At 38.9% G+C, this 25,493-nt stretch overlaps 1 protein-coding gene across 1 annotated transcript in view; it reads right to left on the bottom strand.

Moving 5' to 3' along the window:
* The window catches only part of TIMD4 (T-cell immunoglobulin and mucin domain containing 4), an 83,406-nt gene extending 58,338 nt beyond the window's left edge, over nucleotides 1–25,068 (bottom strand). The window contains exons 1-3 of the mRNA XM_006901985.1: nucleotides 25,011–25,068; nucleotides 18,062–18,403; nucleotides 11,458–11,874 (exon numbers count right to left, since the gene is read on the bottom strand). Coding sequence (XP_006902047.1) covers nucleotides 11,458–11,874; nucleotides 18,062–18,403; nucleotides 25,011–25,068 — 817 coding nt within the window. The remainder of the gene's footprint in view (nucleotides 1–11,457; nucleotides 11,875–18,061; nucleotides 18,404–25,010) is intronic.
* Between the last annotated feature and the right edge of the window lie 425 nt (nucleotides 25,069–25,493).

Below are 25,493 nucleotides of genomic sequence, written 5' to 3'. Positions count from 1 at the left end.
CAGTGTGGTTGGCGCAGGATAGAGCAGGGTTTAGGGCTGTTGTGCATAGGGTCGCTATGAGTCGCAAACGACTCGACGGCATATAACAACAACAATACAGAAATAGATAAATTGGGTTTATGTATTTTTTTGATACTAATATGTCCTCCTGGTAAAGCGTTGTCGAGGCAGTTCGAATCCATCAATTGCTCCATGAAATAAAGGGAGACTATTTTCTTTGTGATTGATAGTCTCTAAAAACTTCCTGGAGGGTCAGTTGTGAGTGGGTTCTGACTTCACAGTTCATAACAACATGGTAAATCGTATATAAAACAAACAAAACCAAACTGCATAGTTCTATATGGAAATACACAGAAGACATAACTGGATCTGGAATAAACATCTTCACCTGCTAACAGTGATTATCTCATACAGTTAGGATTAAAGAGAGGGATTTAATGGGAATTTTGTTTTGTTTTGTTTTAAATGCATCCCTTATTGCATAGCTAAAACTAAGCTACTTGTGCTGCCAGGAAATTAAAAGAAGTATTGTGATAGGAAAGTCTGCTGTTAGGGACCTCTCCAAAGTTCTGAAGAGCAATGGTGTCTCTCTGGAGACTAAGGTGCATCTGATACAGGCCATGGTCTTTGCAATCACTTTTTATGCATCAGAGAGCTGGACAATGACTAGGGAAGACTGAAGGAGAATTGATGCCTTTGAGTTGTGGTGCTAGAGAAGAGTATTGAATGTACTCTGGACTGCCAAGAAAACAAACAGATTCATCCTGGAGAGGGTTAAACCAGGCTGCTCCTTGGAGGCAAGGATTCTGGGGCTTCATCTGACATACTTTGGACATGTTGTAAGGAGGGACAGATCCTTGGAGAGGGACATCATTCTTGGGAGGGTGGAGGGACAACGCAGGAGGGGAAGATCCTCTATGAGGTTGATTGATTCAGTGACTGGGTGTATCAAAGACAGTGCAATTGGCACAGGATAGAGCAGAGTTTAAGGCTGTTGTACCTAGAGTCACTAAGAGTTGCAAGCGACTTGACAGCTCATAACAACAACAACAACTTGTGCTGCCAACCCCAAAGCAAGCAGTTCAAAGCCACTAGCTGCTCCATGGGAGAAAGATGGACAATCTCTCCCTTCTATTTACTACCTCTGAAAATTCTCTAGAGAGCCAGCTATGAATTGGTTCCAATTCAGCGACACATAATAACTACAGTAACAAAAAATAAGGATACCTGGGGGCTTAGTGATTAGCTACTCTATGGTTAACTGTTAGCTTACTGGGGCAATTTACTTCTGTAAACATTACAGATTTGGATCCCCTAACAGACAAGTCTACTCTGGCCGACAAGGTGAAGCAGAAACAATCTGGTAGTTATTGGCTTTTCTTAAGTGCCTTAAAAATTAAAATAAAATTTTTAAATTAACAGAGTAATTTTTTTGATGACTATTCCTAGGCAGTTCGAATCTACCAGCTACTCTATGGGAAAAAGATGGACAATCTCTTCCCATGTAATTTACAAACTGAAAACCTGCTGCAGAGTTAGCTATGACTTGTTTCAGACTCCCCAGCACATAACATTTCCTACCTTCAAGTCAGAATTTGCTAAGGGGGGGAAAAATGAAGATTATAACAGAAAGGATTCAATATGAGATGCAAAAGGGGAGAAAACAGCACTGCTGTTGACAGTGTGTTTCACTTTCAGCCCCGCTAGGTTGAGGATGTGGGATGTGGCCACAGTAGAATCAAAATAACTGAATCTCAAGGTTCAGTTTTTCAGATAAGAACAGATAGTTCCCATAGTCAATGACAAGACCCATCACAAGAGCACAGTCTTCTTAGCTGCGGAAGACTCAGTGATCTACTCATTTTCCACTTCAAAGCCTGAGACATCGAAGTGGAGTAGAGAACCCAAGCCTTAGACACTTTGGAAAAATTAAATAAAAAAGGCAATAAATTTAAGCACTAACTGTATTCTTTTATGGGACAACATTGTACCCCTACCACTTCTACCACAAGGAAAGAGATGGATTGACTGTAACAGAGGGCTTGAACATGTTGGAGAGCTTGAAGATAGCATACAGTAGGGCAGAATTCAGATCTTGTTGTTCAGAGGGCACCTACAGAAACATTTTACTGATAAAGAAACTGAAGACCAGAAGTATTAAGTAGATTTTCAAAGTCACACAGCAAAGAAGACATGAAATTTTTACTTAGGTAGTGTGAAGTTGGGGGACACACATGAATCTCTCACCACAATGTCTCATATGTCATGTTGTTGCACACATTGCCTTTTTTTAATATGCACGTGTATTTTCTTCTACTAGATTATAAGCCCTTTTAAATAACAGCTACCACTTGAGTGTATAATAATATGCCAGGAAATCGTTCTTAGTCCTTTATGTGCAATATTGTTATATAACCAGACAACATACCTAAAACATCTAAAATTAGAGATACACTGTAAAAAATGGTAGAACTGGAAGTTAAGCTGAATAGGTCTACCCAGAACCCTGAAAGATAGAAATTGCAACTTGTTCTTTTATGGTTTTCTGTCCCTGAAGCATAGTAAACATCCAAAGATAGGTTTGAAGGATGGATGAGTGGACAAATAAATGAAAGAACTCTCTTCATTATAACAAGCCAATGAGTTGAGTGAGGTGGGCAGGTGGTCACCCAAGAAGATTAGTGGTTTTGAAGCTAGCTAAGGGTCACCTAGACCAGAATGTAAAGATGTAAAGGTAAATATTCTAAAGATGTATTACCAAAGAAACGTAAATGTATCAAGAATCTCTCTCTCTCTCTCTCTCTCTCTCTCTCACACACACACACACACTGTTTATTGTACATAGCACTCATTAGGGTCAATACTAGGCCACTTGGTCTATAAAAACAGATTCAGAGTTGAAAGAACCAGAAAGATCTTCTCAATCCTAGAGCCAGGAAAGAAGAAAAGAGTATAAATGCCTGAACACTGTTGAATGCAAGTCATGCAGTGTTTCCAGAAATTGCCTCACTGCTTCTTTGGGATTCACTAGAGACAAAGAAAGGGAAGTTTGATAAAAACAGTTGGAAAAACAACAGGTTAGCAGTGTTATGCTATGCTATGTGGTGATATTATGAATTATTCATATAGCCATATGTGTTTTTCTATGTACTTCAGACTTTCTTAATTATTAGAGATTCTTAGCATCAAGGCAGAAAAACTATGAATGTGATTTAAGATGATAATTTTTTTAAAAAATAGGAATATGGATAGTTTTAGTGTTCATGCATTTTAAGTTATTACTAAGAGAATAATTGTTGTTGATTGCCGTCAAGTTGAGCATGACTCATAGTGACCCTATGAACAAAAATCCCCTTTCTATAGCTATTGTCATATTGTTTATAGAGTTTCCAGAGGCATTAACAAATCCAATATTGTAAAAGTACTCCTATTTTTCTGGCCTTACTAAGGTAGCTAAAACTATTCCAAAGGTTTTCAATCTACTCCATGGTTGCTTTTCAATATTCTTCCTTCAGAATCAGAGACTAAAATGTAGCAAGAGCATTGACCAGACTAAGTTTCATTGAGATATATATATATCAATATATATATATAGGTATAGAGATCTATATCTATATCGATATTGATATGTCATACCACATACCTTTGGGATTGCAGTGCAAGTTCTTGCCATGAGCAACAGAACAACAACAAACTATGTGTGTGTGTTTGTGGTGGTGTTGTTGTTGTGTGTCTTAGAGTCAGAACCAACCCATAGTTGACCGCCAGTGGGTTTTCAGAGGCAGTTAATAGAATGAGAGGAGATTGCCCATCCTTTTCCCCCAGGGGGCTCTGGTGGCCTAGTGGTAAGACACTGCACTGCAGTCCCAAAGGTATATGGCTTGAATCCACCAACAGCTGCCCAGGGATTAACTGCCTCTGAAAATCCAATAGACAGTCATCTATGGGTTGGTTCTGACTGAATGTCACACAACACATAATGTATATAACATTCTGAATGAACTCAGTTTCATATGGACAAATATTGCGCAAGACAACTATTGAAAAAAATAAAAGAATAACTAGTAAGACATGGATGAAAGTCCAAAAGGGAAAGGGGAAGGGAGGCAGAAGAGCATATTGTGAGAGAAGCCTGGGGCGGAGGAAGGTAAAAGAATGAGGGGATTCCCTTAGAGAATCAAGTCCAACAGGAACTTGGAAGAATGGGGTAAAAGTAAGCAGAGATCTTACATAACACAGTATATATGAATGATTGGTTGAAACACATGTGAATGCAGGAATGGGAAACACAATGCACATAAATGATACACAAGTTCTATAAATTTTGTATGCAAACCAAGAGAAAACAAATTTTTTTAAAAGTTCAGAAAAACAAGACATAAAAAAAATAAATGGATAAAATAAGTTCCCTATAAATGGTTGCTTTACACTAGAAACTTAAGGTGGGCCTTCCCAAGCCATGGTATTTTAATTGTTTTATATTCATGTGAAAGTTGGACAATGACTAAAGAAGAGAAAAGAACTGATGCCTTGGAATTGTGGTGCTGGCAAACAGATAAATTCTGTCTTAAAGGAAGAAGTGCAGTGGGCGTGCCCCTTTGGAGTGAGGATAATCAGACTTTATCTCACACACTTTGGTTGTATTATCAGGATAGGCCACTACCTGGAGAAACATGTCTTGTTTAGTAGAAGATCATGAAACAAAACCCAAACTAAAACAAAGTTAAAAACGTCAACGAAATGAATTGACATAGTTGCTGAAATAATAAACTTAAGCATGTCTAAGATTGGGAGGATGGGCAGAGTTTCATTCTGTTTTTACAAACAAGTAGCTGTGTTGGAACCAACTAAGCACAAGAAGCTCAGGATAGATCAACAACAGGGTGGTTCTTGAGTCTGACCCTTAATCACCATTCCTTATTCTTCAATAAGGATCTACCACAAAACTCTTTTGAGGTCAAGTGGAGGAACAAAAATGCTGACTTTAAAAAGGATAAGTGAAAATGCTTATTTATTTTTTTTTTAAAAAGGGAAACCGTAAAACAAAGAGATCAGAGTTCTAGGAAAATGGCTCTATAAACAAACCATCATCCCAAACTTACCTCTGCAAATGTAAAAGAAATGTAAAAACATTATTCCAATCTTACCTCTGCAAATGTAAAAGAAATACAAGAAAAGTCTAAGAGTTTTGTTTTTCAAGTTTTAAAATAGCTAATACACAATATCTCTCTCTTCTTCTTTGTGATTGAGTTGTATTCACTTCAGAGCTGACCGTCTAGCAGATTTTCTGAGGTTGTAAAGCAGGAGAGAAGATTGATTACCTGTCTTTCTTCCACAGAGTGACCAATGGATTTGAATCAACAGAGGGTCATGTCACTACTTTTGAGTTAGCAGCACAGCTCTCTACCCAGTAGGCCACCAGAAATCCCTAAGAAATGCTAACGAACAAAGGGGAAAAGTTCTTAAAACATACACACACACAAAACACACCCAGGTAGAAGAGCCAGTAAATTGCACAGTAGGAAACTGTCCATCTTTTACAACAGAGCATCACGCAGGTGAATTTGAACCACAAGTCTTAGGGTTAGCAGTGCAAATTCTTACCACTATGCCACCAAAGAATATGAGTTGAATAAAAGAATTAAGTGCTCCTATTAAAAAAGCAGAGAATGCCAGAATGGATGATTTTAAAAATTATACCTATGTGCTGTTGACAAGAGACACACCTTAAATTCAAGGACACAAACAAAAGAAAAGCAAAAAAATGAAAAAATATTACAGAAAAATAATAACCAAAATAAACCAAGGGAGATCAGGTGAAGGAAGAATATTCTTGACCCTCTTCTTGACCATTTCTGAGAAACTTGATAACACCTAAACTGGTCATATCAAAGACCAGACCAGACAATGGATCCTGATAAGAGTCTGAGCTTTGCTAAAAATAGCTAGAACACCGCCCCCCAAAAGCTAGAACCTAACTTAACACTCCAAATTCTGAGAAGTACCATCTTAGTCCTCCCCAGGACCCCTATAAAAAGGAAACACCCCAAACTGCCTGTGCATCATTCGATCCAGTCTGTGTGCTGTGTGGCCTGGTCGCTTGGCGTCCCTCTCAGATTGCACAATAAAGGCCTGTTCATTTCTTGGGACCAATTTCTTTCTTTATTTCTCTCCCCCACATCCTTGCCCTCATTTTTATATCTAACAACTAGATTTTAACACACAGCTTGTCATAAGAGGTAAACAGGCACATTGTACAGTTATGTTGTTTTTTACTGCCTTTGAGTCGAGCATGACTCAGTGACTCTATGAACAGAAGGCCAGAAACCCCTCTACAACTATCGATATTTAACAAAGTTCATAGAGTTTCTGGAGGCATGTGGTTTAGGAAGTAGATGTCACTAATTATATGTGCCTCCAACATCAGAAGACCTAAATAACCTTTACTGTGATAATAGTTGGGATTCATCCAGTTTTGTACAGAATATCTAGAAAGGACAAGGAAACAAGGACCTGAATGAAGCTGTAAACCAACTAGACTTCTTGATGAAAACCCTAAATGGAATAATCTAGAGGAAAATCCTATCCTTCAATTTGATTCATGATCTGCATAAAAAGGCCAATAGCCAAGAGTATACATAATATAGAAAGACTGACAGTGTCAGTCTCTTGACACTGAGAACAAGATCATGATGCTCACTCACATTTTTGTTTTTTAAACATTTATTTATGTGCAATTGCCTCCCTAATTCCCTACCCCCTGTTCTCTTTGTAATGTACCTCTTATTTTGAGCTATTGTCATACATTTAAAGCATAATTATATATTCCTTTTAAAAAGTTCTTTCCTTTGTCTATTCCAGGGCAATGTTCATTATATATCCACTCTTATCCTATTCTCCTCCAAAACTCCATGTCAGACTTGCTTTATAACAGTGGTGCTATGTAATTTTGTCCTTTATGACTGAGATATTTCATTCAGCATAATGTCCTAGGAGGGTAACCCATGTTGTATAATGTTTTATGAGTTCATTCTTTTTCAGTGCTGTGTAGTATCCCATCATATGCATACACTATCATTTTTCTAGCCATTCATTTGTTGATGGGAACTTGAGTTTCTTCCTTCTCTTTGCTAATGTAAATATTGCAACAATGAACATGGTGTGCATATATCTGTTTGGACAGGGATTATGGTTTCTTTAGGTTATATTCTCAGTAATGGCAATGCTGGGTCAAATGGTATTTCTATTTCATTTAACAGAGCAACAAACAACAAACACTGGTGAGGTTGTGAAGAGATTGGAACCCTGATTCCCTGCTAGTGGGAGTGTAAAATGGTGCAACTATTGTTGAAGACAGTTTTGTGCTTTCTCAAAAGGTAAGAAATGAAGTCTTGCTAGATGCTTCAGGGCGAACTGAGCTTTAAGAGACTGTGGTTGTTGTGATTATGTGCCATCAACTTGGAACTGACTCATAACTGACCCTCCAGCAAGCAGGTGTGCAGAGACTAAATTGTATGGCAGTAGCCTGTCCAACTTTCTCCCATAGAAACTCCTGGTGGATTTAAATCATATAACTTCGTGTTTGCAACCTACCTTCTTATCACTAAACTACCAGAGTTCACCTTGAAGAAATTATGCTAAGCAAAATAAAACAATTACAAAAAGACAAATATTGTATAACTTCATTTACATAAAAAGACAAGAAAAGGAAAATGTATAGAGAACAAAGTCATTTGTGTTTACCAGGAAAGAGAGGCCAGAAGGCTAATGGTGATAGGGGTGATAGGAAAATCACACATCCAATTATAGGACTGCACAACCAGTAATTGCACAGCTGATTGCACAGTCCTTTATTTCAACTGGTGTCAGTAAGTTGTGCATCTCTAAAATGGTGAAATGGCGAAAGTGTCAGAGATACAGTGTTTGAGAAACAACAACCACATATACATATAAAAATAATAAAAGAGTAACTGCCAAATAGCTTTCATATAGCCTTAAAACCTCCTATGTTAGTTCATTAGTTTGGAGCTGTAGAGTCATGGTTTCATAGATATCCCAGTTAATTGGCCCAATAAGTGTTCAGTGCTTCTAGTTTACGTTCTAATTTCTTGTGTAACACCAGAAGTCTTAAAAGCTTATAAGTAATTATTCAGAGCACACCAGTTAGCCTCTATTGACCTGAAGAAACAAAGGAAGGAAAGTCAGGAATAGAAAGAAATGAGTGTTGTTGCTAATTACCTCCATGAACACCTGCCTCCTTTGTCATGAAAACAGAATAATTGATTGATGCTTATCTACCATTACTGAACACTTTCATATAAGTTCTACCAAAGAATCTTGGCCAATAATAAGAGAGGAAATGTAGAAAAGAATTATTTCATGCTGAACAAATCATTAAGGAGGCTGGACTTTTTGAAGGCGAATGTCGAATCAGGATTGGAGGAAAACTCATTAACAACCTGTACTATGCAGATGACGCAACTTTGCTTGCTAAAGCTGAGAAAGATTTGAAGTGTTTGATGCAGAAGGTCAAAGACTACTGCCTTCAATATGGATTGCATCTCAACACTAAAAACAAAAACAAAAACAACCAACAAAACACAACCCAAACCACTAGGTCAATAGGCAGCATAATGTTAGATGGAAAAAAGATTGAAGTTGTCAGTGATTTCATTTTACTTGGATGCAAATCAATACCCTTGGCACCAGCAGTCAGGAAATGAAAAGATGAGTTGCCCTGGGAAAAATCTGTTGTTAAAGAACTCTCTGGAGTGCTAAAGAGCAATTATCTCTGTCTAAAGACTAAGATGGCCAAGCTATGGTCTTCTGCATTGCTTACTATGCATCTAAGAGATTGACAACGACTAAGAATGAAAGAAAAATTGCTGCCTTTGAGTTATAGTGCTGGAGGGGAGTACTGAACATACCATGGGCTGCCTAGAGAACAAAAAAGTTTCTCCTAGAGAGGGTGAAACCAGGTTGTTCCTTGGAAGCAGATATTTTGAAATTCCATTTCACATTCTTTGGGCATGTTTCAAAAAGGGGCCAGTCCTTGCAAAAGTACATCATACTTAGAAACGTAAGAGGTCACAAGAGAGGAAGATAGAGATGAGATAGTGTGGCACACCAACAATGGTAATGGTATCAGAGGTGTCAGAGGTGGTGAGGTTGGCCCAGGATAGAGCAAGGCTCAGAGCTATTGTTTCATGGGTGGCTATGAGTTGTAGTTGGTGCAACAGCACATAAAAACAATGAAAATTTTTCTGGATTTATGGAGGGTATAGGTAATATTTAAATGTTAAACCAAAAGTATGCCTAAAATCATTGTAAAAGTCAATGATAATTTAGCTTAAAAGTGTGGAAATTATCAAATAAGATCATTAATATCACATGCAGGCAAGATCCTACTGAAGATTATCCAAAAACAACTGCAACAGCACATCAACAGAAAACTACCAGAAGTGCAGGCTGGGTTTAGATGGGGTCATGATACTAGGGATATCATAGCTAATGTTAGATGGATCTTGGCTGAAAGCAGAGGGTACCAGAGAAATGTCTATCTATGTTTCATTGATTATGCAAAGGCATTTGACTATGTGGATCACAACAAACTGTGGCTAACTCTGAGAAGAACAGGAATCCCAGAACAGTTGATCGTGCTAATGTGAAACCTATACTTGGACCAGGAAGCAGTCATCAGAACAAAGCAAGGAAACACTGCGTGGTTCAAAATTGGGAAGGGTATACGCCAACGATGCATCCTATCTCCATACCTTTTCAATATTTATGCAGAACATATTATCTGAGAGGTTGGGCTCTATGAGAAGAAATGTGGCATCAGGATTGGAGGAAGACTCATTAACAATCTGTGTTATGCAGATGACACAATCCTGCCCACTGAAACTAAGGAGGACCTGAAGCACTTGCTGTGGAAGGTCAGGGACTGCAGTCTTCAGTATGGATTGAAGCACAGTATCAAGAAAACAAAGATTCTCACTACTGGGCTAATAGGCAGCATCATGATGGATGGTGAAGAGATTGAGATTGTTCACAATTTTAGTTTGCTTGGCTCCACAGTCTTGGCTCCAGCAGTTAGGAAATTAAAAGACATATTTCGATGGGAAAGATGGCTGTTAGAGACCTCTCTAAAGTGCTGAAAGAGCAATATCAGTGTGGAGACGAAGGTGTGCCTGATATATGCCATGGTCTGAGCAATCACTTGCTATGCATCAGAGATCTAGACAGTGAGTAGGGATGATAGAAGGATAATTGATGCCTTTGAGCTGTGGTGTCGGAGAAAAGTATTGGATATACCAAGGACTGCTAAGAAAATGAACAGGTTTGTCCTGGAGAGGGTAAAGCCAGCTTGTTCCTTGGAGACAAGGATTCAGAAGCTTTGTCTGACATACTTTGAACATGTTGCAAGAAAGGACAAGTCCTTAGAGAGGGATGTCATGCTTGGGAGGGTGGAGGGACAGCACAGGAGAGGACCCTTGATGAGATGGATTGATTCAGTGACTGGGATAAGGCGGGTAGGTGTGTCAGAGACACTGAGATTGCCACAGGATAGGGCAATGTTTAGGGCTGTTGTATATAGGCTCGCTATGAGTTGCAGCCTACTCAACAGCACATAACAAGTAAAAAAGATAGGGAGCTCTGTTGGCTTAGTGGTGAGGAGTTTTGCCTCTAACCCAAAGGTATAAAATTTCAGTCTTCCAGTTATTCACCATGACAAATTTGGGAAATCTCCTCCAGTGCCTCTGAAGAAACCCACTTGAGGGCCAGCTTCAAGTTGGTCCTGACTTGCTCATACAAATAAATAGTGAAAAAGGCCTGCCTTGAACATTATGCTATTTTAAGATATGTGCAACAAAATTGACAAAAGCAATTTGAAAAACTGGATAGAAACCTTAAGAGATAGTAAGTTTATGTAAAGGGAGGAAGAATAACACAAAAAAGGGATATGAGAGTGGAACAATGTGAATAATCAATGTCAGTAAATTATACTTTGGAAGGTCTGGTAATGTAGTTCATAGTGAGTTATGTTGTTAACCCACAGGCCACTCTTATCTAATGGATTGAATCTGCTGGCAGTTCTATGTGAGAATGATGGGCAATCTTTTCCAATGCAATTTACAGCCTCTGAATCCCAATGGAGGGACAGCTATAAGTTGATACTAATTCAGCAACAATGAGAGAGAAAAAATTGTGCCTCTAGAAACTATTGACTTGGTGTATGTTTTTATGTGCATATTATCAACACAAACAAAATAAAGAAAATTTAAAAGGGAGGGGAAGAGAACAAACAATCAAATAAATCATGTTCTCATGGGGACACACACACAGACTCAAGAGCAAGTTGTCAAGCTGTCCTTCCCAGTGAAATAGCTCAGTTCCCAAGAAACCAGAAAATTCTAACTTAACAAAAGGAAAAGAATAGCCAATTTTATAGCATACCTTTGGTGAAGGAGGAAACTTCCATGGGAGGTTCAGTGGTTATGGTCAGAAGATGTATGGTTGCCTCTGGATGGGGATTTGGTCTTGTTTTGGGACACTTGGTTGCAGGTGATGAGAGATTAGCTGTGGTTCTTGTCTGAAGTTGTAGTCCAGTTGTGTGATCAGGTGGAGGGACAGTTATTGTCATCCCAGTAGTGGTTCTTAGCTGAGGGGTTATTGTTGGGTGAAGGGTTATTTCTGGGCTTGGGGTTGTTGTTGGAGGTGTGGTTGTTATTGGAGGTGCAATTGTTTTTGGAGGTGTAGTTGTTGGATGTGAGGTTTGTGGAGGTATAGTTGTTGGAAGTGTAGTTGTTGTAGTTGTTGGAGTAGTAGTTGTTGTTGTAGGCGTAGTTGTTGTTGTAGGCGTAGTTGTTGGACCTGCAATAAATGAAAAATATGTCTATGATCAAGTGGAAGTGGAGAAAAAGGGAATATATATATGGAATCTGTTTCTTTCTCTCATTTTCTTCTGCCCTCACCTGGTCTGAATTCACCTAATCCCTCCTCCCATATGATTATGCCTCTGACATAATCTGACACCTCCCCTAATCTCCCATGTGATTATGCCTCTGACACCCCCCTGGAGGGTCAACTATGGGTCAGCTCCAACTTGCTGGTACTCAACAACAACAGTAACAATGCCTTTTACAAGTAGATTTCTTGCCACCATTCTTGTCTCATTCAAACTGTTATTCATACATTAGCTAGAGTATTCCTTCAAAATGACAAATCTAATTATGCCAATTTCAATCTTGAAATATCTCCTCCTGTGCAATTAAGTGCCTCTGAAAACCCACCAGAGGGTCAGCTATAGGTCAGTCTACACTCTATGGTACCCAACAACAACATCCCACCCTGACTCAGCACTTGACCTGGGCTGGAAAGACTCCCCCATTTTTACACTCACATCTCATCCCAATCTCATATCTCCATCCTCCTCACTTTTCCAATCCCACTATCTTTCAGTTCTTTGAACACATCAATTAACTTTGAACAATGAGAGTTTTGTTCCTGCTGCTTCCTTCTTGTACTACACAAGACTGGCCCTTAAATATCACTTCTGCAAGAAGACCATCCAATTAATCTTCCTTGTTATATGTTTCTATTTTGTCTTCATTATATTTCATTAACTGTACATTTATTACATGGTTTAAAATCAAGAAGGGGGTCCATCAAGGATGTATTTTGTCTCCATACCTTTTCAATCTGTATGCAGAACAGATTATCAGAGACGCTGAGCTGTACGAAGAGGAATGTAGCATCAGGACTGGTGGAAGAATCATCAACAACCTGCGTTATGCAGATGACACAACCCTGCTTGCTGAAACTGAGGAAGACTTGAAGCGCTTGCTGCAGAAGGTCAGAGACTGCAGCCTTCAATACGAATTGAAGCTCAATATCAAGAAAACAAAGATTCTCACCACTGGGACAATTGGCAGCATCAGTATGGATAGTGAAGAGATTGAGATAGTTAACAGTTTTAGTTTAGTTGGCTCCACAGTCAACACTCTCGGTAACAGCAGCCAGGAAACCAAGAGATGAATTGCTTTGGGAAAGTCAGCTCTGAGGGACCTATCAAGAGTACTGAAGAGCAATGACGTCAGGCTGGAGGCTAAGATTTGCCTGATCCGGGCTATAGTCTTCACAGTTACGTGCTATGTGTCAGAGAGTTGGACAGTAAATAGGGATGATAGAAAGAGAATTGATGCCTTTAAGCTGTGGTGCCAGAGAAGAGTGTTGAATATACCATGGACTGCTAGAAGAACAAACAGATTTGTCCTGGAGAGGGTGAACCCAGAATGTTCCCTGGAGTCAAGGATTCTGAAGCTTCATGTGACATACTTTGGGCTTGTTGCAAGGAGGGCCTGGTCCTTGGAGAGGGACATCATGTTTGGCAGATTGGAGGGAAGGTGCAGGAGAGGAAGACCCTTGATTACATGGATCGATTCTGTGACTGGAGTGGTGGGAATGAATGTGTTTGAGACGGCGACGTTGGCACAGGATAGAATGGCGTTTAGAGCTCTTGTGCATAGGGTCGCTATGAGTCCCAAATGACTCGATGGCACAGAACAACAACAACAACATACATTTATTTATGTGATTATTATTTAATGTCTGTTTTCTCCACTAGGCTTTGATTTTCTAGAAGAAAAACCTGGTATCTATTTGGTTCTCTTGCCTTAGCCTGATTAAGTGCTTGGATGCAATCAGAAGGTTGGTAATTCAAACCTAGCCACTTTATGATAGAATGCTGTGGCAATCTCTTTCTATTAAGATTTCAGTTTCAGAAATGAGGTAGTTACATTCTGTTGCAATGGGTCAGAATCGACTTAATGACAACAGTTCTGGTTTGTAGTTTTATTGTGTTTTTGGCTTCAATGCCACAATGTTTGTCATACTATTTTCCAATTTATGATAATCCTATGTACAATGAAAACTGTGAGAACTGGAGTTCAACGAGTTTGTATCTTGTTTTTCTATATCTCACAAGTTTTCCACCTTTGACAGAAGAAAATGTGAAGAATTGATGCTTGAATTATAGTGTTGACAAAGAACACTGAATTAATATACTATGGGCTTCCAAAAGAATAAACAAAACTATAGTGTACCTTAGAATCAAAGATGGTAAGACTTGGTCTCACATACTTTGGGCATGTTAACAGTCTCTGGAGAAAAATACTGTACATGGAAAAGTAGAGGGTCACCAAAAAGGAGGAGGGCTTTCAACAAGAAGGATTGACACAGGCACTGTGAACATGAACTTAAGGAGTGTCACGACTGTGATGATGGCACATGGTCAGGCGGCATTTCATTCTGTTGTACATAAGGTTGTTATGAACTAGAGTCGACATAATAGCAGTCTTAACCAATTTTTTTATTATTCATTTTAGTGAAAAATACTTCTCCGAAGGGTTTTCATCTTATATAATAATGGTTGTCCTCAGGTTTTACTCTGAGTGAACAATAATGCCTGATCCTGTGCTATTTCTGTGGTAATTGGTAATTAGACAATGTTCTATTGTGATTTAAGAGTTTTCATTGGCTAATTTTTGATGCAAATTGCCAGTCTTTTCTTCCTTATCTGTCTTAATTTGGAAATGCTTTTGAAGCCTGTATGCCACTAGTGTTATCATTTCCAGCATCACAGCAACAGGCTGGCCTCATGGTACAACATGGGCATGCGCAGATGGCTCCAACTGAAATCCCACAGGATGACAAAGTGACAGACAGATCGAAAAATATTGCATGAGTGAGTTATGGCATCAAAAGTGACCCCAAAATAAGCAATAGAATGAGAATATAATCTCTCTCAGATACTAAAGATTACTTCACACTAACACCCCTTACCTTTTAAATATTTGACTTTGAGTTCATTAGCTGCCATTTATTCTATAGTTGTTCTTGTTATATGCCATCAAGTCGAGTACAATTCATAGCAACCCTATGAACAAAAGATCTGAACACTGTTCGATCCTGCACCGTTCTCACACTTCCTGACACACAAGAACTCATTGTAGCAGTCACCGTGTCAATCTACCTGGTTGAAGGTCTTCCACTTCTTCACTGACCCTCCATCCTTCCCAGCATGAAGTCCTTCTTCAAGGACTAGCACATCCTATCAACATGCCCAAAGCATGTGAGGCAAAGCCTCATCATTCTTTCCTTGAAAGAGCACTCCAGCTTCACCCTCTCTAAGACATATCTGTTTGTTCTCTTGGCCATCCACGGGATGTTCAGTGCTCTTTTATAGACCTCTTATTTATAGAAAATGTTCACTTATTCTAATGACCAGAAAGACAGTATATATTTCAAGTGAGCTTAGAAAAGATCCCACAGACATTAAGGTTAACAAGTATTTTATAAAATGTTGGTAATTCTACTAGACTGGAAAAAATAAGTCTTTAATAAGTTATTCAACTTTAATGAATTCCATTTTTCTCTTTTGTAAAATAAAAGTATCATACCACACAAAATAGAAATAACCTATCGCACACAAAGTTGGTTTTATAGTTAATGTATACAAAAGAATTATTATTTCTCTTCAAATCTTATGTTTCAATCAAGTGCCCTAGAAAATTTCTCAGATATCCTAATCCTAACCCAAGAGAGCAATACATCAACAGAGAACTGTCAGATGTGCAGGCTGGATTTAGAAGAGGCCATGGTTCTAGGGATATTATAGTTAGTGTTAAATGGATCTTGGCTGAAAGCGGAGAATACCAGAGGAATGTCTACACATATTTCATTGACTATGCAAAGATGCTTGACTGTGTGGATCACAACAAACTGTGGCTGACTCTGAGAAGAATGGGAATCCCAGAATAGTTGGATGTGTTTATGTGAAACCTATACTTGGACCAGGAGGTACTTGTCAGAAACAGCAAGGTTCAAAATTGGGAAGGGTGTAAGTACACCAGGGATGCATTCTGTCTCCATACCTTTTCAATCTATATGCAGAACAGATCATCTGGGAGACTAGGCTGTATGAGAAGGAATGCGGCATCAAGATTGGAGGAAGATTCATCAAAAACCTGAATTATGCAGATGACACAACCCTACTTGCTGAAAATGAGGAAGACCTGAAGTACTTGCTGTGGAAGGTCAAAGACTGCAGCCTTCAATATGGATTGCAATTCAACATCGGGAAAACAAAGATTCTCACCATTGGGCTGATTTCAACACTATGATAAGTGATGAAGAGATTGAGTTTGTTAACAGCTTTAGTTTGCTTGGCTCAACAATCAGCAGTCTTGGTACTAGCAGCCAGGAAATCAAGAGATTAATTGCATTGGGAAAGTTGGCTGTCACGGACCTCTCCAGAGTACTAAAGAGCAATGACACTAGTATGAAGACTAAGGTGCACTTGATCCAGGCCTTGGTCTTCAAAATTGTTTGCTATGCATCAAAGAGCTTGACAATGATTATGGATGATAAAAAGAGAATTGATTTGAGCTATGGTGCTGGAGAAGAGTATAATATACTATGGACTGCCAGGAGAATAAATAGGTTTGTCCTAGAAAGGGTGAAACCAGGATGCTCCTTGTGGCAAGGATTCTGAGGCTTAGTCTAACATACTTTGGGCGTGTTGCAGGGAGGAATGGTCCTTGGAGAGGGACATCATTCTTGGAAGGATGGAGGGACAGAGAAAGAGAGGGAGATGATCAATGAGATGGATTGATACAGTGACTGAGGTAATGAGGGTAGATGTGTCAGAGACAGTAAAGTTGGTACAGAACAGAGCAGGTTTCAGGGCTGTTGTTCATAGAATTTCTGAGTCGCGACTGACTGGATGGCACATAACAACCTCCAGAGATGCCTCTCCCATTTAGGAAAATCCCAAGAATATGCTAAGTGGCACTGATGCGGGTAGTACAGAGAGCTCACTTTGTAAAAATCCATTCCAAATTAGAAGTAGAGATAGTTATTGTTAGCATATTCACAAAGGTCTGGACCTGTAGAGCGTAGGGTGTTGTGCTGCTAGCCCAAGGATCACGTCTCTCTGGTGGTTTAAATCTACCAATAGCTGTATAGGACAGACATGTGCAATCTCCTTCCATGAATATACACAGCTTCAGAAAGCACATTGGAGCATCAGCTATGCGTTGGTTCAGACTCCACAGAATGAGTTTAGCATTGGTTAGCATTGGTGTTTCCGGAGTATAATTGTCAACTTCCATGCATTCCTGGCAAGTGGACCTGACATATCAGCACCACTGATCCACAAGTGAAACCTTGTTGTTATGAAGCTGAACAAATTTCAGCACAGTTTCCATACAGACTAAGAAGAACTGGCCAGGTACTTCCTGAAATCAATTGATGAAAAGTCTGTCAATCACAGTGGTCTGATTTGTGACTGCCGATGAGGATGGTGCAGAACTATACAGTGCTTCAGTCTATTATGCATAGAGTTGCCATGAAACAGTAATCATCTTGACTGATGGCAACAGAATAAAAAATTTTAGCATAATTCAACCATAGACCTAATTCTATGCAGCTCGAATCCTTAAGAATTCCAGTCACATTCTAAATATCATCAAAAACAACTGATCATAAAAAAGGTGAGAACACCTAGAAATGCTAAGCTCAAACTCCATGCCCTTGTCCCTCTTCCAGAAGCAACAAACTATTCATAGGTTTATGAGCTGAAGCTCCCCATGGATACATTACATTGCAAGAACAGAACATTTTAAAATTGTTTTTGAACTATTTTTCAGCATACAAAGCCAATGTAATTTATTTAAAAAATAGAGAATACTAAAAACACTGGGGCTACATTTGTGCCCGTTAATAATCACCTAGATAAGCGGCAAGTCCCTGTTCAAATGGACCCTGGGATGGTCTTCACCTCCAGCTGCCCCAGCTCTTTCACTTCTGTGACCCTTTCAGCCCCTATAAGAATTTTACTTTCCCCACCAGATCCTTCTCTTGGCTTCTTTGCTTCTTTACAGCCACACATTTCCGAGATAACATTCCTCCCAATCATTGGAAGGGAAACCATAGTCTCTTCAGCACAACAGCAATGAACTCCCTGATTCTATAGACTTATGCTCCTTCATGCACTCACCTCTCGTTAGCTGCAGGCGTATGTTCTTCTTCACGTCATTGAACCAGCCAGGCACCTCTATGCGGCAGCAATACACACTGCTATCACCTTCATTGGTATTTGAGATGGTCAAGGAAACATTTCCCTTCTGGATATACCCTAGAAGCCTATACCTTGCTGAAGTTCTTGAGAGCACTTTTGTTCCATCCGTGTGGACAAGCTCATTATTGCACTTGGACTTGGGACACTGGCCTTTGCCCCAGCACATGCTATTGCTGCTTGAAGACCAGGCTGAGTACAGGCAGGGTAGTGTCACTGATTCACCCAAGTAGGCAGTCAGAAGTGTCTCTGTTGTGCCTTGTGCTGCAAGAAAAGATGAGAAAATCAAGTTGAACAGTGCAGAAATCTTTCATGCATAGTCATTGTATTGGTGTGTCCAAGAAGATAGAGTCATTAATATATATGTCTCTTTAGTATAAATTCTACTTTGCTCGTTAAGGCTGCTGAACACCTAAGCTTAGGCTACTTTCATCTTCTGGTTGGGCCAACTGACTTGTTTCAACCTCACTCTCCATAGTAAAATCTATTTGGTGATTTTAACACTCTGATCTTAAATACCATTCAATAAACCATATTTGAAATTTCTCCAGTGCATAAACCTGACCTTGTAGCTCAATTCCACTAATCCATTAATATTAGCTTCCAAAGCAGCAGGCTACTTGAGGAGCGATCTTGCCCTATTGAATCAAATATCTTCAAGATTTTCCAACACATCCCTCTGTCTTCCAACCCAGAGAGTGCTAGAGTAAGAAGACAGACTATTAAACTAGATGTCATTTTCCTCTCTTTCTTTTTAGAAGTGAAAATGTAGATCAATTATCCTGAGTGATAATATGTTAGAAAGAGTTTGTGGTTGTTAAAAACATTTTTAGAGTTGGAGGAGCCCAAAGGAATTATCTACAATGGTAGCTGTAGCATACAAAAAGCTGGAGGTCTGAATTGATCATATTTACTATGTAAATGGAATGCTTTACCATTCCTAAAATGATGTATTGTGTTTCCCATCTGCGTCTGCTCATCAGCATGACCTGGAGAGCTTGTTAAAAACTCATAATTTATTGTCTATGTCTGAGTCTAAATGGCTGCTATTGAAGTCCATGAATCTGTTCATGAATCTGTTTTTCTAAGTCATGTTATAGCCGTGTTTGAGAATCATTAAGTGAACTCTTGTAGAATAACTTGAAGGACTCTGCTGGTGTCATTTAAAGGGAATTGTGCTGTTAACCAAAATGTGGCACCTCTCTAGAGATTCAAATCCACCATCTGCTTCATGGAAGAAAGAATGGCAGTATCCTCCTGTCTAGTTTACAGACTCCGACACACACTGGAGGATCAGCTATGAGTTTGTTCACACTTGTTAGGAATTAATTTTTTTAGTAAGAGGATAACTTACAGCTATAACTATGAACTCTTTCCATTGCACAAATGTTCACTGGTTTACCTGAGCATCAACATTTTTCCTAAAACACAAAACACACCTGGAGAGCTTGTTAAAAATTAATATTTCATTTTCTATGTGTGTGTCTAAATGTCTGCTATTGATGTCTATATTGATGTTCATGAATCAAATTTTCTAAGTAATTTTATAGTAGTTGATCTTTTATTCACCTAGTAAATGCTACTGAAGTAAGAACCTGGAAAAGCATCAGGATCACATCTGGCTCACTTGAGCAGCTGGTACCCTCAGGTACCCTCTTACGGCACTTTCTAAACACTAACTTTGCTGAGATGGGCAGCAAGGCCTTGTCTTCCTGACCTGAATGTCAAGCACACCTAGCTATCCCCCTCCAAGAAAGAGATAAGAACTGACCACAGAGGAAATGTAACACTCTTTATAATTATTGGTTCTTGCAATGAAAAGGCCTTTGGAGCAGTTTCTAACCTATTTCCTTCCTAAATGCTGTGGGACATCCATTTTTCCCTTCATAAAACCAGGAAGAGAAAGAACCTCACTGGCATTGCCCTCAACACACATTGTGATCACCAACACTCCCCCCCCCCACTCTAGAACTACTAAATCCTTTAAAAAGGTGCTTATTCCTCCTAATATTTGCTATGTTAACTTTTAAAATACTGCAAAAATTATTTCAACTGGAGATTCAACAATGCGTTTTGCCAAGTATAGCACCCAACTGATCAGTAAGCAGAGATGCAATAGAAACACTGGCAATTCCTAGATGAAGAAATATGAATAGCCATTGCATTTCACCCATTGTACTAGACAAAACTGAGAACTTAGAAAATACCAAGTGGTAGATAAGATATGAGTAAATGAGGACTGTCAGGAACTGCTGGGAGGAATCTAGGAAATGACTTAGCATACTGGGGCCAAGCGGAATTAAAGGAAAGTGTGATTGCCACATCATGGGAAATTGGGCAGTTTCTATTAAGATTCAATATGCATGTCTTTTAGGTAAGCCCTAGCAATTTCACTTTTTATTGTCCCTAGCCAATTTTCCACCTTCTCAGAATAATGTCTTTTTTCCAAGACTGGCCCTTCTTAACCACATGCCCCAAGTATATGAAATGAAGTTTCATCATCCTTGACTATAAGTAACAGAGGGTCCATAAAAGAGAGGAAGACCCTCAACAAGCATAACCCAAGTACAAAAACCAGGCAAAGATATTATAAAAAACCAAAACAGATATAATGACACAGTGGTTTTAACAATGGGATTGAGCCGGAGGAGATCATGGGGATAGCACATGTTAGGTCGCGTGTCAGATATTTCACACACAAGGTTGCTAGGAATGGTAGTTGATGAGAGATTACCTAACAACAAATACAAATATCACTCCAGAAGAACACAAGTCCACATATTTGCAGTTTATTGTGGCCTTTATGTACCTGTGATTTTTTTCCCTCCAATTATCATTTCAACTCATGACAATATTAGAAGTTATCAAAAGTTAGCTAGGATGTGATTTAGTCTTGACTTATGGCAACTCCATGAGTGTTTGAGTAAAACTGTGCTACATAGGGGTTTTTCTTCTTATTTTGTTTTGTTTTTAGTCTTCATAGACAAAATGAGTCAACCTTAAGACTTTTTTTACATTACCTATCCCTTCACTTGACTTATGTGTTGATAATTTTTTTCCTCTCCTCTCGCTCCCTTTTCCTCTATCTCATTGAAAATTATAGGGTTTTCAAAGGCTGATAATTCAGAAATAGATCACCAGTCCTTTCTTCTGAGGCATCAGTGCATGAACCTAAACATTCAAACTTTCGATTTGCAGTGAGTACATTAACCGGCCCCACTACCTAGAAATTTTTTCATATGTAAATGGAACCACACATTCCCAAGCATTAGGTGAATAGGCAACTGCTATAAACATGTCTATCCTTGGGAAGGCTAATCCATGGCATCCTCATTTTAAGGATATGTATATGTGTATATATGTATATGTGTGTATGTATATGTATATGTATATGTATATGCATATATAATGAAAATAATCAGCTTGAGCACCAAGGATTCACATGAAAACCACGAAGTTATTAACATATGAAAATGGCAAGTTTCAAAACAATGCATAACTTTAAATCATTTCTTAAAAGACAAAACTTAAAAAGTTTGCATTTTCTATGGTTTTAGATTCATCAGAGTAACAACATAGAAAAGACCTGGTAAGATATATGCTGAACACCTCCCAGTGACTCTTATAATCAAAGGAATGGAACTGGAACTAGATAGTAGTCAAAAGGGACTTCAGTTTGATTGTGTTTTTATTACTTTAAAAAGGGGTATTTCTGTATTACTCATATGATTAAAAATGAATTTGTTTAAAAACAGGAAGCAGGCAACTTGGTACCAAGAAAAATACCAATGAGGTTTATGGTGTAAACTTCATTGAGAAACTGCCTTTGTGTTCTTGAATTAAATCACACTAATCGTGACCTCATTTTCATTATAAAGTAAAGAGGATAATACTCTAAAATGGACATAATGTTGACATAAAATAGAGTACCAAATACCACATGAAGTAAAATCAAACTTGGCACTGCCAAGTTTAGAAATAAGACAAGAACTTTTCTTCTCAGCTGCTAAAGTATACTACAATAATGCAGTCAGTGATCTCAGATCAGTTCCTCTCTTGGAAACTTATTCAGGTAGTGGGTACGCTTAAGGCTCTGCTCTCAGGCTTCAGGCTGCATCACGCAAAGTCCTAGCACAGTCCAAAGTGAGCTCCTCTGCTAACACAAAGGCCGTGTTTCTGCAGCAGTTTAGTGGGAGAAAAATAGTTAAGTCTCCTCCCATTGTGATTTTCAGCCTCAAAAACTGAAAGTTAGGTTGCAGTTAGTTGGAACCAACTCTACCATAGTGAATATATGGGTCCCCCTCAAGTCTTGTCACAATTTCATTATCTAAAATGAAACTTTGATTAGGTGTCTCATAAGAGCCAAATCAGCTTAGATTATTAACGATTTTCAGCAGGCACTAACTTCTAAATCAATCACTTTAGAAAAGTTATGAAAGTGCATGGACAAACACACATACACACATACAAGATTAGTTGGTCAGGCACTACTGTCCCTTTCAAGCGGGGTAGAAGAAGCCCATTCAACCTGTGTCTCAGCCAATAGCAGAAAATGTGGACATTTCTGGCAACTATCAGGATAGCAAACTGTCTGTATCCTCTCCCTAGGATAAGATGAAGGCCCATAAAAACAAACAACAACAGAGCCAGTGAAAAGAGCCAGACTCTAGTATTGGGTTTTTGTTTTTTTCTACTAGTTTATTTACAAAATTCTAATGCAAATTCAAACAAATTCTTTCAATTCCCCTCACCCCCCCATCAAATTGTACACCCACATTGTACCCCTGTACATCCACATTCCTCTGCTTCCAGCCTCTCCCACCCCTCCTGGATCCTTATACTCATTCTACGGTAATGGTTTTATACAATATTTATCCTTGAGGGACTGAGTTAGTTCACTAAGCATAATACTCTCCAGTCCCTCCCAAGTTAGTTAATAATTTACAAAGTTATTGCTTCTGCATGCTGCATAGTATTCCATTGTGTGAATGTACCATAATATCTCAATAACAAAAGTTTACAGAATACTCCTGGGCCTCCACAAGAAAAAGACTAATAACCCAATTACAAAATTGGGAAAAGACATAGAAAGAATTTTCACAGAGGAAGATATTCGGATGGTAAACAGACACATGAAAAAATGCTCCAAATCACTGGCAATAGGAGAGATGCAAATCAAAACCACAATGAGGTACCATTTCACTCCAGAAACAATGGCAAAGTTTAACAGGGCAGCAAGTGATAGATGTTGAAGAGAATGTGGAGAGAAAGGAACTCTTATAAATAAAATGGTACAACCATTCTGGAAGGCAGTTTGGTGCTTCCTCAAAAAGCTGAACATAGAAATTCCATATGGTCCAGATATTCCACTACTTGGAATATACCCTGAGAATATGAGAACTGAGGCACAAACTGAGATTTATATACCAATGTTCATAGCAGCATTATTCACCATCACAAGAATATGGAAACTCTAGTATTATTACATACTCCTTCAAAACTACATGCCAAAGCAAAAACCAAAGTGGCATTATGTCTTCCTTTCAATGATTTGCTGTGTACCAAGCATGAACAAGGCACTAGAAGAGAAAATACACCTGCCCTCCTGGAGCCAACAGAGCACTTGAGGAGAGAGTAGGTATGTAAGCAGTGGCCACCCGGTGACAAGTTCTCTAAAGAGGAATCTCTAGGGGCTATCAGATCAGTTTGTGGGCTGTGGGTTGGTCACTAGAACCTGAACTAAGTAGAAATCTGAGAATGTATGGTGTAACCAAACCCCAGAAACCAAACTACTTCCATCTTTCTATACCAGTTCACAATGACCCTTAATAAAGTTTCTGAGATTATAAGTATTTATAAGTGGAGACTTCCCATTTTCTCCCTCAGAGAGGCTGGCCGACTTGAACTGATAAGTTTTCGGTTAGCAGCTCAACATGGAGTACCCAAACCAAAGTGAGCACATTGCTGTCAAGTTGAATCCAAGTCACAGTGACCTTCCAACAGGTTTCAGAGCTGAAATCTTAATGACAGCAAACAGCTTCATCTTTCTCTAAGGAAACATCTTGTGTATTTAAAAACTGATGACCTTTTGGTGAACAACCCAACATGTAACTCAATCCACTCCCAGGGTTCCTTCACTGAATTGTAGATGCTTTCCCAGGCAAGACATTTGAAATCTTTATAAGTAAAGAATCATGGGCTTTGAAAACTACAAGGAGGATTAAGTATTGTCTAAGCCTAGATTTTTAAACTGATCCCATCCCAACTCCCAAAAAAACAGAAAAAAAAATTCTTTAGATAATTTCCTAAAGGCAATAGTTAATGACCAAAATGCAGCATAACTCATTTCAAGGCACTGTCATCTACTACACGGAAACCAGAGAACTTAGCTGGTCAAAACCAGGGATGCGTATTTACATCATCCACAACTTGGAAACAGTGTGCACAAAAGGTATATCCCCATCAGAACAGAACAACAAAAAAATAAAACGTCCTTAAAACAAAGATGACAATAAAAGTGATGAAAGGAGTACTTTGAAAAAAAAAATACCCCTCACTCTGACTTCAGAGAAACTTTTTTTCTCTCATTTTACTTTACCTTTTTAGATTTTCTGTGCAGATTTATTATTTAAAAAATATTCTTGTAATTTTTTAAAATATTTCTTTTAAATGCTATTTAAAATATTATGGAGGTGGGAATTGAAAGACAGGAGAGAAACTTTTAGAAGAAAAAAATCTGGGAGGTAGGAGAGTGGGAGGGGTAAAGAGGCAGAGAAATCGATCTGGTGGAGGTTTCTCCTCCATGGGGCCCAGATCAGTGTGCAGGAATCAGCCTCAGACACAGCTAGATGGAAGGCTCCAGAACACTTACTCAGATAAAGCGGCCCGAACTCAATCATCAGCAAGAGAATGAAAAACCTTTTGGACATTTTGACTGTTGAAAACGTCCAGGAGACTGTCTGTCTGTCCAAAGTCCATTTCTTATACCCTACTAATGCTGACAGGGCGGGAGCTTTAGGTTTCATTTCTCTTTTTGCCTCATAATCTTCCCTTTCCTCTCTCCTGAATAGTGAGTGTCCCTAATTTTGGGGTGTAAGACAAAATGTGCTGAGCACTTTTCTGTGGTCTCTCTGTATGTCTCTGTCTCTGTCTCTCTCTGTATCTGTGTGTGTGAATGGATGACGGAATGGTAGGCATATGTACATGTTTATGCCATGCTTGGAAAGGGGGGTTTCTGTGTGCCTGAGTTCCAGGTGTGTGGACATGTGCATGTGCCTATTTAAGCTGTAAGCATCTGGACCACTCTGAAGCTTTGCATAAAATGTAATTCGCTGTCCAACTGTCCAGACTGCAT

The sequence above is a fragment of the Elephantulus edwardii genome, unplaced genomic scaffold, assembly GCF_000299155.1.
Source record: "Elephantulus edwardii isolate Elephantulus edwardi_28Jun2011 unplaced genomic scaffold, EleEdw1.0 scaffold00354, whole genome shotgun sequence".
Classification (NCBI taxonomy): Eukaryota; Metazoa; Chordata; class Mammalia; order Macroscelidea; family Macroscelididae; genus Elephantulus; species Elephantulus edwardii.
Note: the sequence above shows the minus strand (reverse complement) of the source record. Positions and strands in the feature narration are given on the sequence as shown.